Genomic DNA, 16,218 nt, shown 5'->3' with positions numbered 1-16,218 from the left:
GAAGAAAAACACTACGTTCTCTCTGCATTGCCAAGACTAAGAAAAACGCTATGCTCTCTCTGCATTGCCAAGACTGAGTAGAAAAACTATGTCCTCTCTGTGTTGCCAAGACTAAGAAAAACACTATACTCTCTCTGCATTGCCAAGACTAAGAAAAACACTATGTTCTCTCTGCATTGCCAGGACTGAGAAAAGTTTTTTTTTTCTGACACACTTCTCCTGGACACTTTGCACCTAGTGGTGTTCTACACAGTGTTCAGTGTTTTTCGTACCGTTCCTCCCAGTAATGTCTAGAAAAAAAATAACACTGTGGTGTACAGTATGTATGAAAACAACTAAGTTTGACTTTTCCTCTTTATATGTCCAATCTGTTAATTAAAAAAAAAAAAAGAAACAAAAGTAAATTAGATTAATTTTAGCGATCTTGGTTAAATATATCATGTTAAGACTTACTAATTGGAGATGAACACAAAGTACCTTTCAATAGGTACTTACCATGTTCCATTTAAATCAGAAGTCAGAACTTGGATTTGGGGAGGAACGTCACGCCCCATTTAACAGTTTTCCAGTTGTAAACCAGAAAATCGGTAGGATTTGCTAATTGTTGTGTTCAGTGACCAGTAATACAAGCTAAAAATAACATTTCTCTCTACTCTTTGCATGAAACACAGAATATGGTGTTAAAGGATTTTGTCCACAATTGATTTCCACCCATCCATCCATCATCTTAACCCAGTTGTTCCTTTCTGGGGTCGCGGGGTTGACTGAAATGGAAATGAACATTAACATCACTTTTAGCGTTGGGCAGCCATATTGGATTTTGAGGTCCAAGCCAATGAGAACAATTAAACTTTACAAATTGTAATTCTGACTTTTGGGTTGGGTTCCAGTTAATTTCCCCCAACTCTGAACCTCTGAGTACAAATGGAAAACCCCACTAGTCCAAATTTCACAGGTGGATTAAAGATTTAATCCTGATACTGATGCTATAAAGTTAAATAAGAACCAACTAAATTATAATTATTCCTCTATAATTCTTTATAACTGAGTCATAAAACCTAAAATAATGTTAGTCCAACCAACTTTTGGATATTTGATATAAAATAACGACTTAATTAAATTCCTTGTTTTTGGGACACAAACATGATCGATGTACCGGTGACAGTGAATGGGTTTCTGTCACTGTCTGCACTTGTCACCAACTCGTGTTCTGCATCTTTGTTAACAGAGTTGTCGCCAAAATAAGTCTCCTCAGTTTCAAGAACTCATTTCTTTCTGTGACGTGGTTCTCAACCAGCCCCACTTATCAAATGCCACTCTACCAAAAACACAGGTCTGTCAGAATCCTCTCAAACAAGAAGTTTGAGTTCTTTTATTACAACTACAAGAGCTCCGTTCTTTAAGACAGTGGCTTGTGCGGTTTTTCTCTGCAAACATGAATGCATAGGATACAAATCAGTACAGTAACACTACAGTATGTGAAGCTATAAGAAAAAGAAATATCACAAAAACCATAAATCAAATTAAAAGTCAGTCATTGGCACTGGGGTTGGAGTGGAACAGTGATAAAGAAACAAGCAGAAAAGCATCAGGGGTTAAATAACTAGTCAGACGCTTAAAGATTTTGATTTTGCTGCCTGTTTTTATGCAACCGACAGCTTTAAAGACAACTAAAAACAGGCGTGGGAACGAACCCTAACACATTCTGTACACAACACTGAAGTCCTTAGCAAATTTCAAGAGAAAAGTAGCATTGCTCTCTTTAAAGGTAAGAGCTGCTGTGATTGACTCGACGTGTGTGCTAGCGCCCGTCTTTGCGTCGCACACAATCACTCACAGTTGTGACAAAATTTTGGGGTAAACACAAACTCCGCTAAGGCTTAACTGCGGGGAGAAAAGATACACAGTGTTCAAAAGAGCGGTTATTAAAGTTTAGTTTCAACAGTCTGCTAGCTTGTTTTTGTGTTGGTATACAACGGGAATGGCATAGTCCGGTAATGAGCCGCTGAGTGCATTAGAGATCCTTGCCATGTTTATGTACACTTTGTTAAAGAACACCATTAATTATCACTTACGCTTGGATTTTTTTTCTTTCTCGAAAGGATTATCTTTAAATACACGTCAGTGTTGTTTTGTTCGATTAAATTGACAAAAAGTACGAAAAAAATAAAACAGAAGAATTTAGTCTTTTTTTTTATATCACATAACATTAACAATCAATATACTCAAAATTTACTTATGTATTTATGTAGCTGAATTTCCCTTGGCTCACAAAGAGACACTAAATGTGGTAGAATTTAGATGAAATTATTTAGACAGTAAAATTGCACGTACGGTAAAAACCGTACTGCTTATAGCTCAATAGAGCATAACGTGTACGGTATATTCCATATTTTCTTGTAGTATATTTATTTTTATCTCTAACCAGCTCCTCTAAAGGATGATCACGATAACTGGTCCCTACAATGAAAAGGAAACCTGTGGACAAGAGTCCTTCAAAACAGAAAAATAAATGATATATTTTCCAAACTCTAAAAACGTATGCAGTGGCTATGAGCTAAAGGCAAATATTGGCTTGTTCTATGAAAATCAGCTTTAAATATAAATCTCTTGAATATTAGACCATTTCTTTGCTCTTGAATTGTATCACAGTAAAGGGAATGCATATAGAGCTGCGGAGGAGCCGACACCGTCCTGTTGTTGACGCTTGTTATTAAAATTTAGTTTCCTATGCAGCAGTCTCAAAGTACTGTGTAACTTGATCAACTTAATGATAATAGAATGAATAGTTACACATTTTGGGAGCCACACAGTTGTGCTGTGAGGAACATTTAAATGCGGAAGGTGATGCCTCTCTGCTGCTATAGCTAGCAAGTGATAGATTAGCTTAGCTTAGCTTAGCATAACAACAAAAACAGTATTAAAAAGCTCCACTCTTTCTCCACTAAGTCTTGCACCAGTGCTAATTCTCTGCTAGTAAGCAGAAGATCCACAGAATCAACTCTATTCTTGATATCGCAAACACGCCGCACTTTTAAGCAACACAGTTAACGCTAAAACAAGCACAAACATGAACCAAGGTGCAAGACTTAATTGAACTTCACTCAATGTTTGGGAATTTTTCTCGAGTCACTTCAAGTATTTAAGTTGTAGTTTATGCTCAGATAGTAGTAAATGATTTTCCGACCATTTTATTTGACGTTTGGTTATTTTGCACAGAGATAATTCTCAAACCAGACATTTTAGGTGCTAATGAATTGTTAGCCACAGTTCAGTATCTCTGCAATAATATGTGCCGGTAGGTAAGCTAGTGACTTCAGTGGTATTGTTTAGGCTTTTTTGTTTGTTTGTTGAGTTTTCCAAAACCCTTTGCCGTTTCATTTAGTTTTGCATGGAGGCAGGATTTGCCATTTCTGCTTCCTCGTGGTTGGATGTGATCTTAACTAACAACCAAGAACGACACGCACACGCAGAACATCACACATTTCACCCATTCTGAACTGACTCACTCAGCATCTCAATCAGGATCAACTTTAGCTCCTTCATCCCACACATACTTTGTTGGTCCGTCTTCCATGATTTTCTTGTAAAGTCTTTTATTTTTGCAGCTTGCCATCCCTAAATCATCTGGGCAGGAGGCTGCGTCGCTACAATCTCATTGGTTGCTTTGTAGGTGGCAGCCTGCAAGGCTCTGTGCGGCAGCATGGGGTTCCTGGGAGTCAGAGGTGCAGGATGATGGGGATTGGTGTATGCGTGTAGAAGGGATGTGGACGAGGCTGAGGTGGAGGAGAAATGGTTGGCTGGTTGATTTAAGGGCCAGGAGTGGAGACGTTAAGGTGCAAAGAGCAGGCCAGCAGGTATTGTGCTCACACTTTTTTAGGGGGCGGGGCCAACTTGATGATTTCATCTTCAGAGGGCTGGCGGATGATATCTTATTTTTCCAAAAGTAAAAGAAAAGGGAGAGAGAAAAACAAATTCTATTTTAAGATCTTAGGAGGTAAAAGGCAAAATATCACACTTTTTAACCATAAACCTAACATTATCTATATTTTACCACCAGAGGGCAGAACGTCACCACCTTTGGATGTCCAGTTCATTATTTTACTTTTTATCCCTGCTTCTAGCCAGAGATGCAGGAGAAGGAGGAGGTAACAGGTGGTTATCAAATCCTTGCTTGAGAGCTGTCATTTACTATAAATGTCAATTAGATACAATGGGTGACTCATCTATATCGTCGGACGTTGTTTTGTTGCAGCCAGAGCCTGCATTTGATTATTTTTGACAGTTAAACATCATGTCTAAGTGCAATAACAAATCTCATTTACAATGTGAGACTGATGTATTTCTGATGATTTAGATGCTAACAAGACATCTAAAAGGGTACATTGGTGAGTCCTGACTTGGACTTGGCAAGCCTAATCTCATTTCGAGTTTTGGGATGGATTATAAGAGCCGAGATGTACTTCAGGTTTTACTGAAATCAATCCATGGCTCTCAAGCAAGATGACGAAAAGGGGGGAGACAGAAATCAGACAAATTAGATATATGTCTAAAAACCAATCTAACTTTTCACAAGTTGCATCTGAGGTAAACCAACACACAAACCGAACCTCCCTGAACGGTATAGGAAGTACTACCTTTATATTTCTTGGCAGAGGGGATGCGGGTGAGCTTGGTGTCAATCTCATCATCCTCAGAGATCTTGAGCACAGTGGTGCGGTACTCTATCACCCTTGTCAGCAGGTCCGGTCGCCGTGAGATCTCAAAGATGTGCTCAATGTACGACAGGTTATCTGGATGGGAGGCACTTCGGTTCAGTTTGACAGAAAGGTCCTCATACTAATGTTCAACTAGCGTTTAGGCCAAACCATTCTGCAACTTAAGCTACGCTACGTTGTGTCTCTCACCTTGGGCGAGCTTGTCGTTCTTCTCAAGGTAGCTGAACCACTCCTTGGAGGAGGTGATGTTGTTGCTCTGGTCCTCAGGGATGTCCTCCTTGCAGGCAGATTTGAGCTGCTCCAAATCCTCGTTGGTGATGTTTTCAGACAGGTCGCTGAGCAGAGAGCTGTACTCCGCCATGGTCTGGTCAAAAGCAAAAACAACAGAAAGCGGGGCTGATTAGATGATGATGATAATAATAGAAAGGTTGCGCAGAGTTTCAAGGACATTAACAAAAATGGTTAAGAAGAAACAAAGAGCAGATTCTAATGATACCAAAGTGTTCGGTGCGCTGCAGCCCACCTACTTCCCAGACTCCATGGTTGGATAATCTTTGCTAATGACAATAGCATACCATCAGGGTGGACTGGAAACACCCCAGAACACAAAGTTGTTGTTTTTTCAGAGTTTGCTTACAGCTGTTCTTGTCACAAACAACTGAAACAGAAGATTTACTCAAGAGACAACACAGACCAGGACCTTTGACCCATTGATCTGTTCTTTGGGCATCTAAAAGATAGAAGCAGTTCATCAAGCCAACAATAATTTCTAAGGCACATTTCACAACAATCATAGCTGCCTAAAGTCTGCGATAAAATGCACTCAATAAAACGTTAAAACATAATCAAACTAAACCAACGTGGAAAACAAACTGTTGAATTGATAGTTATGTTTGTACAACGAGAGCAAAGATGTTCAGTGGTCTGAACAGCTCTAGTTTATTCATCTTTAAATACATGAAGTGCAACATTATTCTAAAACTTTGGCTCCTTCCAGTGGTTCGACTGAACTTCAGAGCTCTGATCCCCAGAAGACCATCAAATGATTTTAGAGTAAAGTCAAACTACCTTTGGACAACAAAAAAAAAAAGATTGTGATGTAGCTTCTTTTATTGTCATATCATGTAAAGATGCTGCATCACATAGATAGATACTTTATTAATCCCAGGGGGGGGAATTCGAGGCATCCAGTAGCATGTTCTTATTACAGTATACCGAAAAAAAACTCATGAAATAATGAAAAAAGAAGCAGAATACACACATTTGGAAAAAGACAATACTGTATGCGCATGCACAAGGTGATAGGGAGTACTACAATCACAATTAACCTATATATATGTACACATACATACACATCTAAGCATACCTATACATCCATACTTATACATAAGTATTAGGGGTACCGCAGAGTTACACGGCTCTTTTTACTGTACGGGGAGGAGTAGAACAGTCTGATGGCTTGAGGGACAAAGGACTTCCTGAATCTGTCCATGGAGCAGGGTTGAGTCAGCATCTACCACTGAAGGAGCTCCTCTGCTTCATGATGGTGACGTCCAGAGGATGGTCAGCATTGTCCATGATGGGTAGCAGCTTACTGAGGGACCTTCTCTCTGCCACCGATATAAGAGACTCCAGCTCTGTTCCCAGCACAGAACCAGCTTTCCTCACCAGCCTGTCAAGTTGCCCTGCATCTCTCCTCTTAATGCTGCCTCCCCAACACACAGCAGCACAGAAGACACTGGCTACCACAGACTGTAGAACATCAGCAGTCGTTTCCTGCAGATACTGAAGGACCCAAGCCTCCTAAAGGAAGTAGCGCCTGCTCTGACTCTTCCTGTAGAGAGGGTCCATGTTCACTGACCAGTCCAGCCTGCCATCCAGTTGTATGCCCAGATATTTGCAGGTCGTGACCACCTCCACATCGACAGACTGGCTTCAGGGTAGGTCCAAACCTTCTGAAGTCCACTAGCATTTCCTTTGTTTTACTCATGTTCATCTGTAGATGGTTGGATTTGCACCACACTAAAGTCCTCAACCAGGGTCCTCTGTCCATCCTGCACATACCCAATAACTGCAGCGTCACCCGAGTACTTCTGCATTAACATGTGATAGCGTTACTATAACTAAAATGCATACAATGATTTATTTTTATTTTGTTTGCACGAGTGCAGACGCCCTTTTTAAGAACGACAGACAAAATGTCCAGTCTTGGATTAAATAAATCAATAAATAAATACAATGAAGTGATTGTTACTTGAATTAACTGGTAATCTCTATTTTAAAGGCTTCAGTAAATAAACAGTTCTGTAGTCAAACTCTGATAACTCTTGAAGTCAAACAGATCGGTTTAAAGAAGCGTCACTTAAGATTACATCACTTTGAACCAATGTAAATAAAGCTGATTAATTTGTCTTTAAACTTTAAAGGTTTTTCTTCACTTTACAGCCTGGCTGTTCTTACAACAGCAACGCTTTTACGGTAAATGTTCCTTGAGACTCATCAATGTAAACTCACAGAATCACCTGGTGTGCTTTTGAATATCTGAGTCTGTTATTTCAACATTTAACCACGTGTGATCGCTTTAACTGCTCGTAGGTCCAGTTCTCTGAGTTGGACCTGGAATAGGAGCAGTTGTGGAGTCACAAGCATGACGGGGTTAGTTTGAGGGTTCCAGGTTATCCACAAACAGATGGAGTGTTTTATCTGTGTGGGTGAGTTGAAGGGAGCGTTGTGGCATCAGATGTTCAGCTCAGGAAAAAAGAAACAGTCCATCATGGCTAGAGAAACATACAGTGCGTCAGACGTGTTGTGAAGCCGTCTGCTCACTTCAGCTGTCGCTTCAGACAAACTCACCACGAGGCAAACAACAAAAACTTACAGCTCAGATTGAAGCGCGTACCTGCCTTAAAAAAACATCATGATTATTAATAGTCTGAATGTTTATGAAGCACTCACACTGTTGTGGTCCATATTACTTCTGTACTTTTTCCAGCGTGTTTCTCTTCCTGCAGTTTTGAAGCTATTTCAACAAATCCTAACTCAAAACGTTCAGCTCTTTCAGGACAATCCTGCTGTGACTTTTGGTACTGGTGCAACTTTAGCTTTTTGAAATATTTTTTCTGCCATTTTTTTCCTCAGAGAAAATGAATTGAGCTTGTTTTCCATCCTTCAAATCTTTAGATGTGTTTACAACCTTTTACTGCTACTTTAGCATTTTGTTCGGCTTCAGCGTCTTTGTGCAAATAAAAAAAATCAGCTACTTTCAGTTCATTTCAGCTGTTTTTATCAGCTGTTTTGTGCTCGTTTCAGATTCCTTCTGATAATGACGACATTTCTGTGTTTCTTCTAACTTCTTTCTGCTAATTTCAGCTTGTTATGCTCCTTTCAGCTTATTCAGCAAGTTTCAGCTTTTTTAAAAACTATTTCAGCTACTATATAGATGTTTTTTATGCTAATTTAAGCATTTTCAGCCACTTCCACATTTTTTGCACTTCTTAAAACTTTTTCAGCCTAATTCAGCAAAAATGTGCTCTCTCCACTTCCTTCTGGTAATTTCAGCTTCTTTCTGCCTTTTTAGCTACTATTCAACTGTTTATCTTTGCTAATTTCAGCTTTTCTCAGATAATTTCCAAGCGGGGGAGGGGCTGGATTTGTATTCAGTGAGGGAGGGGAGGAGGGGCCGCATGAAGGTGCAGACTGGGAAATACTGGCAGATTGTCAAATATAGTTATAACTACGTAGAGTATGAGACTATATCGCTTTATATCAACATAGGCTCATTTTATATCGCGTATGAAATTATCTTGACATTAAAAAAATATCAGCGTCAGAGTCAGTTTATTGTTGGGTCCCAGTTACATCCAACAATAAAATGTAAAAGAAAAACAATAATAAGATCTAAGATACGAACTAAGAAAAACATCAACTATTGAGGTATCACCCAGCCCTAGTTGGACATGTGAAAAGGTGCGCCGGTGCCAACGCTCAATAATTTGATGAAATGATGACACCTGGCCTGTGAGGCCACCAAACAGTTTCATTACTGGAAGGAGATTACCAGTAATAATGATGATGATGATGATGATGCACAGAAATTTTGTATTTAGTTTAAAATATCAGTTTACTACAAAAAGAATCTCTTAACTGAGTGAATTCATCATGTTTTAAAAATGATATGAGGGAGAAAACCATGGCAAATGAATGTGAGGTGCACAACATCGACATGCCTAGCGTGTGAACATCAGTACGGCATTAGCTGCAGGGTGACGTGCTCTTTATTTACCTTTCTTTTGCGACACGAGACCATAATACGATACAACAAAACATTTTGTTTACTACTTTATACTAAGTGAATATTTTTGATTGCTGTATTAGCATCTTTAGCTGTTAGTGTTTTACTATTTTTGTTCGATCTTTGTTTTTACCATTCGTGCGAGCAATTTTTCGATTAGGCAAACTAGCTATTGAACATAAATCGATTCTTTTTAAATGACTATTAGCTTAAATAACGTGTTGTTTTCTGACTAAATGATTTATATGAACATTGAAAAGTCAAAGGCCATTCTTGTTGGTCACGTCTATTTTTGAATTGGACAATATGTGTTTTTGAAAAAGTACTTTATGGTATTTTTAACGGCTGTTGGCTAAATTTGGGAACCGCAACATAAAAGCTTGTCTGCTATTGGCCGATTAGAAAAACACAGTGATGAAAGCAACATGGGCGTGTCAAGATTTTATAGACGCATGCGCGGTAGTTATTCCAACAAAGTTCAGTCAGGTCATCTGGACGGTTTCTTTTTTGTTTGTTTGTTGATGAGACGTTTCGTCCTTCATCTAAAGGACATCTTCAGTCCAAGGAGCCACAACAAACTTATTCCCCACAAGCAGCACATTCACATGGTGGATCAACCAGTTTGATGGTGATAAGATGGTTTCCAGAGTTCGCCCTCTCTCTCGTCGATTCCTCTGAGGCAGCCATAGACAAAGTGGTTCAAACCATTAAAGTTCATGCTCAATAATCCAACATGAGCATGACCTTTAATGATTTGAACCACTCTGGCTATGGCTGGGTTCTTTTTTTTTAATGAACTCAATGGTGGGCCAGACTGAAGTCATCCAGGGCCAGAAGTGGCCCACAGGCCACCAGTTGAATAGCCCTGGATTAGGGTCTGACCAGGCGTTTACCAGTTTCACCATAACCTCACATAGAGTCATTGTCCATCTGAAAGTTGCACCTCAAATCTCTGGAAGACTCAAAGTTCCCTCAAGTATTTCACATTTTGTGCCAACGGAGATAAACTCTGACGTTTCTCAGTCCCTGTCTGTTCACAACGTGGCACCAGATTTTGATCTCATCCTATGGAGACCTGCTAAACAGATTTAAAAGTGAATCCTTGCTTTTGTCCTGATGCATGCTCAATAATCCAGATTTAAATCTAAGTTTATTATCTAATAAGGATAAAATGGCCGCGCTCTCCTGTAGTTGCAGCTTCGTGCACTCCGTCCATCTTTCGGACGACTGTGCGTACATATTTGCGTTGTACCTCTGTGCAATTCCAATAAAGTTTATTCTGATTCTGATTAAAAAAAAATCTAACAAAGTTATTAATAAGTCAGGTTCTCTGGACGGATTCTTCTTTGTTGAAACGTTACGTCTTTTATCCAAATGACTTCTTTAGTCTGCGATCCTGAAACAAACAGTCTTATAAATAGCACCTTATCATAGTGGATCAACCAGTTTGCTGCTGACAGCCAGAACAAGCTGTATGTATATACAAGTCTATACATGTAAAAAGAGGACCATCACCGTAACGATTGATGCCTTGATGGCCGCTTGCTATCTGACTTAACCTTGTTTGACATCCTTGCTTATATCGCCACTTCTCCATCCTATCACTCTTCTGATCTTTAAATATTTGTTAAACTTAAGCCACTCCAATAAATTTTACACCACACGAAGGAGGATGGAAATGAGAGCAACGTGGGCCGTAATTAGAGACATTACAAAAGTCCTGCATGTGTAATTTAGTCTTAATACTTTGAATCAGATTCTTCTTTTCCTTTGCATTCATCGTTTCTTTGTTCATCCAACACGTCTTGTGTGTCCTCAGGACACTGCTGTATTTTACACATTGTTGTCTCATTAAAAGGTAAACACTAGTATTTTTCTCTTTGTGCGCTTCTTACTGGCTTGTTTTTGTGTTGTGCATTTGTACCCATATCAGAACAAGACAACACAGCACAGCCAGCCAAACGGCTGCCTCAGGACCGATTCCTCCATGTTTGGTAAGTTTAATGAAGCGGCTGATTAGCTCTGCAGAAACGCTTAAGGTCAGCCCAAGAAAAATAAATTAAAGCGGCAATTAAACGTACGGAAAAGGCAGGCATCCTTTCTATTTGTTCCATATGAACTTCCTCTAATATACATAGTTTGCATATTTCTCAAACATCAGCCCCCAACCCAACCCCCCCAACAGTCTGTGGCATTCATGCAGCTGGAGAGCGGCTGTTGCTCATGCAGTGCATTATGGGTGCTGGCACAAATCCCTGCCAGCCTCTGATCCAGTCCATCTTGTTACTGATAAACAAAGTGTTCAGAAAGCCCAGAACAGCTCTGTGACAAGTCCTGTGACCTACATAACAAAGCAGAAGTTTTACCCACCACCGCCACTAGAGGGCGCTACATTCCTGCAAAGCATTAAGCTCTTTGCTTTGATTACGGCACAAGCTCTTATCATATATTTTATCATATCATTCTTTATATATGCATCTTCACACACCGTCATAGTGTCTGAAAGCTGACTCTGTCATCATTCCCACATGAATCAACTCATTCATTCAAAAACGATTAACTTTTTAAAACCATTCATAGGTCAGGCGCCAACAAGTGCTAAAAGCTGTCAAAACAAAAAGCGGCAGCTTTTAAACCAGCTGCTGATGAGCTGGCTGTGAAGAGTTGAACTGTTGGCTGATTTAGAGTCAGATCAGTTCATTATAGGCTGATGGTGGCGTTTGGTTTGTTCGGACCCACTGTCTCAGCCTCGAGGTGCAAGCACGGTGATGACCGAGCACTTTACTCAGCGAGTTCGCCTTAAATGTCACATTCATCTTATCACACTAGAGCAGCGTGCTCAGGCCCTGCTTGGGACGGGGTGGTGTTATTCACCTTCGTACAACAGGGGGTCTGTTTTGTGCTTTGATAGCAGAGAAAGGCTAAAGGAATGAATGAATGGGTGTGTGTGTACGTGTGTGTGTCGGTCCCTAGTCCTCCTCTCTCGACCCAGGTCGTGCTGACTGCTCCCTGCTTTACACCACAATGGACTGCCACTGCTTTTGTGTACTTGCAAAGAAGAGGAGGAAGAAAACACAACAATGGATGGAGTGGTTACATTTAGGCTGCGTTTATATGACTCCATTATGGCGAAACCATAATATTTCTGTTGTGTTTCAGCCATTTGCACACATCAGTGACTGTTTTCTACGACACCAAAACCTTTTGAGTCCAAGTTTCTAGTAAAAGTTTTTTGGAAATGCTCAGCGACCAGCTGCAGTCAGTCAATTTTCTGCATTCCAGCAGTATATGAACATTCATTCAACCTTTATTTAGACAGGTAATCCCATTGAGCCTCGAGGACTCATCAGTAACAATGGTGGGTAGCAGAGTGCTGTTTGTGCTGATCACTCTTTTCAATGTGTTTGAGCTTCTGACGTCATGTGTGCTACACGATCTTTGGAGAAGCATTTCTCATTCTACATGTACTGAACGTGTAAGAAGAAAAAAGGCTGAAAGACATGAAAGGTACATGAGCGTGTCATAGAAATACAAAAATCAGAGCGCCAGCTAGTGACCTTGCAATGGAGCTGTCATTTCTAACTTGAACCCGTAGCCCAGCCCTGAATTTGGAACGGGCTTTTGATTGCATCTGGGGACGTGCGCAGCTGATGACCCAATTATATGCCAACATGGCTTGCCATACTATCAACAGCAACATGCGACCATTTGACCGCGCGCTGACCGGCCTTGAAAGAGGTCAAAAGTTCAGTTAAGCTTCAGATGGACTCCTGCCAGTGATCCATCAGCCCAAATGGACGTTCATTCAGCCGCTGCACTCAGCGGACGCACGCGGTCGATGACCCAAATAGGTGAGACCACAAAATATCCGAGATGTCAGAGCAGGGTCCAATGCAGGCAGAAGCAGGGGAAGCATTTAATGCGCTTTGATGGCTCCTCAGCTCCGATCTTCTGCCCCCTTTATTCAGCTGCGAGCATCCACCAACCAGCAGTCAAAGCTTAATTGAAAATGTCGGGGGGGGGGGGGCATTGGGTTTGGACCTGTAATTACTGTTAATTCGTCGGATCGGGTGGGGTTCGGAAATGATGGCTACGGGCTGGGGCTGGGTCGGGCTGGATTTTTTGGACCCGTATGCAACTCTACCTGGCAACAACAGCGGATTCAACATTTTTTGCAGTGTGGTCTGAACAGTGATTGTGAATACATGATACATTATTGACGTGTGATGTTTTGGTACTTCCAGGAGACTGCATACATATAACGGTGGTTTTAAAGTTTTACATTTTCTGCCTTCTTCTTACTGCTTAATGCTTTCTTAACCATGAGTTAAAGATGTTTCAGTCAATATCTTGTAACAAACATTCCAAAATAAATTTAATTGTCATCAGCAAACTGAATCACTGATAATGAGGCAAATAAAGTGCAGTCAATCAATACATTTTATGTTTTGGTAAAATGTATGGGAAAAATACATTTTTGATTTTCTGTAGCTATTTATCAGTGTTTTATTCTCACACTATACTTTTAGGAATCATTTCTGCTTGGAACACCAACCCACCCATCTTCTATACAGCTATGCTGGGTCATGGCGGTACCAGGCTCAGGAGCAAAACCCAACCATCTGAACCACCTGAACCACCTCAGTGGATTTATTTTCATGTGGAGGACTTTACTACATCTCCTCCAGATGATGGAGCTCTTCACCTTATCTCTAAGGCCGAGCTCTGCAAACCTACAGAAGAAGCACAGATCAGCTACATGTATCCAGGAGCATCTTCTGTTGGGCAGTACAGTGCCTTAGTGGTTAGTACTTTAGCCTCATAGCAAGAAGATCCTGTGTTCAAGCCCCTGGTTGAACCAAGGGTCTTTCTGTGTGGTGTTTGCATGCTCTCCTTTTGATTGTGTGGGTTTTCTACCAGTACTCCGGTTTCCTTGCACACTTTAAAAAAAAAAGTACATTTAGTCTGCATGCAGGCCACCCCAGATAAAAGAGCTCTGTGATACTGATAGGATTTGCCCAGTTAACTAAAAGTTAATATTCTGGTGGTTTGGGGTTAGAATGTAGGTGGAACAGTAAATAAAAAGGTTTATTCAGCTTCATCCGATAATCTGTGAGAACACCTTGCACCCAGCTGACCATGTAATGGCACAAGTCATCAGGCTGTGTTGATGTAACTATGTTATATTTTTATTTCATTTATATGCTGCAGTTTGCAAATAAACTAAAGCAAATGAGATGAACCTGAGAAATTAATAAAAACAGATTTGTTTTTTTTCCTTGTGCAAATATTTAAAGTAGCTTTAAACCTACAAGTAAAATGAAAATTCCAAGATAAACCTAATCAATTATGACACAAACAAGCTTCCACAGACGAGTAATAAGCCATCAATACGGAAGTTTAACGGTATCTGACAAAAGCTTATAATGATAATAAAATAAATCTGTAAAAAAAAGAGTGTTTCAGGGTCCTGAAAACACTTTCAAAAATTACAATAAAACACTGATCACACAATAAAAATGTTTTGAAGAGGCGAGCTTTAGGAAATTATTTCAACAGGGACAGATCGGCCTGTTAGCTACAAGTACGGTAAATAAATAAATTAAGGAAATATGAAAAAAAAAGATGATTTTTTTTTTTTTCAGAATCATTAATCTGTTTGCTTCTGCTGAAAACTCTTGAGGCTCTTCTCACAAAGCCACAGAGGAAAACCAAAAGAAAAAGGAAGAACGACGCATGTCTGACATTTTTTGCATGTTTTGCAGTCATGCTGTAAGGAAACGAGTCTGAAATCCCCTCAAGCTAAACCCCCACCGGCTCTCCGGGACGAGCCTGACACACTGCGTCCACACATAGAGACCCCACTGTGCTTCAGATTCTCATGGACACAAACATGCTTTTGTCTGCTCGCTCCTTTGTCTCCACTCTCTCTCCCTCTGTGTGTGTGTGTTGTTAGTGAAATTTCAAAGTAAAATAGCTTGTCAGCTTACTCTTGATAAGATTCCAGTATACCGTATTTTCCGCCGTACACGTCGTTCCGTCCTATAGGTTGCATCAGTCCAAATATTTCTAAAAAAGTGGAAAAATCCATAAATACGTCACTTTGCCGTATAAGTCGCATCTATTATGCGTCACCGCTGACAACCTGAAAATGTGTGCTGGTGTTGTTCCAAAAATCGATGGGCTGCCAAATGGCGGCCGCGGGAGCGTGCACAGGAGGACTTAAACAAGAATTTAACAAGATTAACACTTAAAAACAATTATTTGTTTGCTCAAAATTATAGTAAAGATTTGTCTCAGTCTAACGTTTTGCTTAATAAAGGACTTTAACGATAAAATCGACTGCATTTCAAAAGTATTCACAGCCTCAGTGCTCCAGGAGCGCGCAGAGGGAGGAAAAGACTAAGGAGGAACGCTGCGCGTTTCTTCGAAACTTGACAAGAAAAGCACCTAAAACAATTATTTGTTTGCTCGAAATCATAGTAAAGGGGTGCCTCAGTTGAACTTTTACTTAATAAATGCACTTTAATGGACAAATTATCTGCATTTTACCGGGGCGGTGCAGCTGGTTTGACTTGCTCCAAGCAGTGAGCAGGATGAAGGTGGGGGGGATTACGGCAAGCCGATTGTGTCATTAATAGCTGGTGAAGTTTCTCAGTCATCTAGGACACGGTAAATAAAAAACAAACAAAAAAAAACAAACAATAAAGTATAAAGTAAAGTATAATAAATAAAGTCCAGTTGGTTTTGTATTGAACTTTTTTGAATTTGTCATTATAGCCACGTTTACCTATTACATGATACAACAGCATGCCATACACTGTTGCTACTAGTACTACTACTACTACTACTACTACTACTACTACTACTACTACTGCTGCCATCTAGTGGCTGAAAGTGGTACTGTTAATTTTTTTTTCCAGTCAGAATGAATGAAAACGGTCATATCTCAGCCAAAAATTGGTTTATAAATATGGGAAAAAAATCCATAAATATGTCGCTTCGGCCTATAAGTCGCAGGACATGTTAATTATGCCACAAACTTTTTCACTGAACACAGCCATATAAAATATTATATGGAAGTATGTTAGTGCCAAAACATTCAATCTGTTGATAATTGTCTGTCTTATAATTTAGCATTTCCCCTAGGTTACATGCCTTGGCGGGGCACTACTCTCTTCCGTGGTTTTTGTCGGGGGGGGGGGGGGG

The 16,218-nt window shown here is 40.2% G+C and overlaps 1 protein-coding gene across 1 annotated transcript in view; it reads right to left on the bottom strand.

Annotated features, from left to right (window-relative positions):
- Nucleotides 1-2,941: 2,941 nt before the first annotated feature.
- Nucleotides 2,942-16,218, bottom strand: part of LOC119415518 (astrocytic phosphoprotein PEA-15) — an 83,961-nt gene continuing 70,684 nt past the window's right edge. Inside the window, exons 2-4 of the mRNA XM_037682667.1 lie at nt 4,908-5,082; nt 4,638-4,793; nt 2,942-3,931 (exon numbers count right to left, since the gene is read on the bottom strand). Coding sequence (XP_037538595.1) covers nt 3,867-3,931; nt 4,638-4,793; nt 4,908-5,079 — 393 coding nt within the window. The 5' untranslated portion in view covers nt 5,080-5,082 and the 3' untranslated portion in view covers nt 2,942-3,866. The remainder of the gene's footprint in view (nt 3,932-4,637; nt 4,794-4,907; nt 5,083-16,218) is intronic.

Source organism: Nematolebias whitei, chromosome 1, assembly GCF_014905685.2.
Source record: "Nematolebias whitei isolate Nwh7 chromosome 1, NemWhi1, whole genome shotgun sequence".
Lineage (NCBI taxonomy): Eukaryota > Metazoa > Chordata > Actinopteri > Cyprinodontiformes > Rivulidae > Nematolebias > Nematolebias whitei.
The sequence above is the reverse complement of the archived record's forward strand: the minus strand, read 5'-3'. Positions and strand labels throughout refer to the sequence as shown.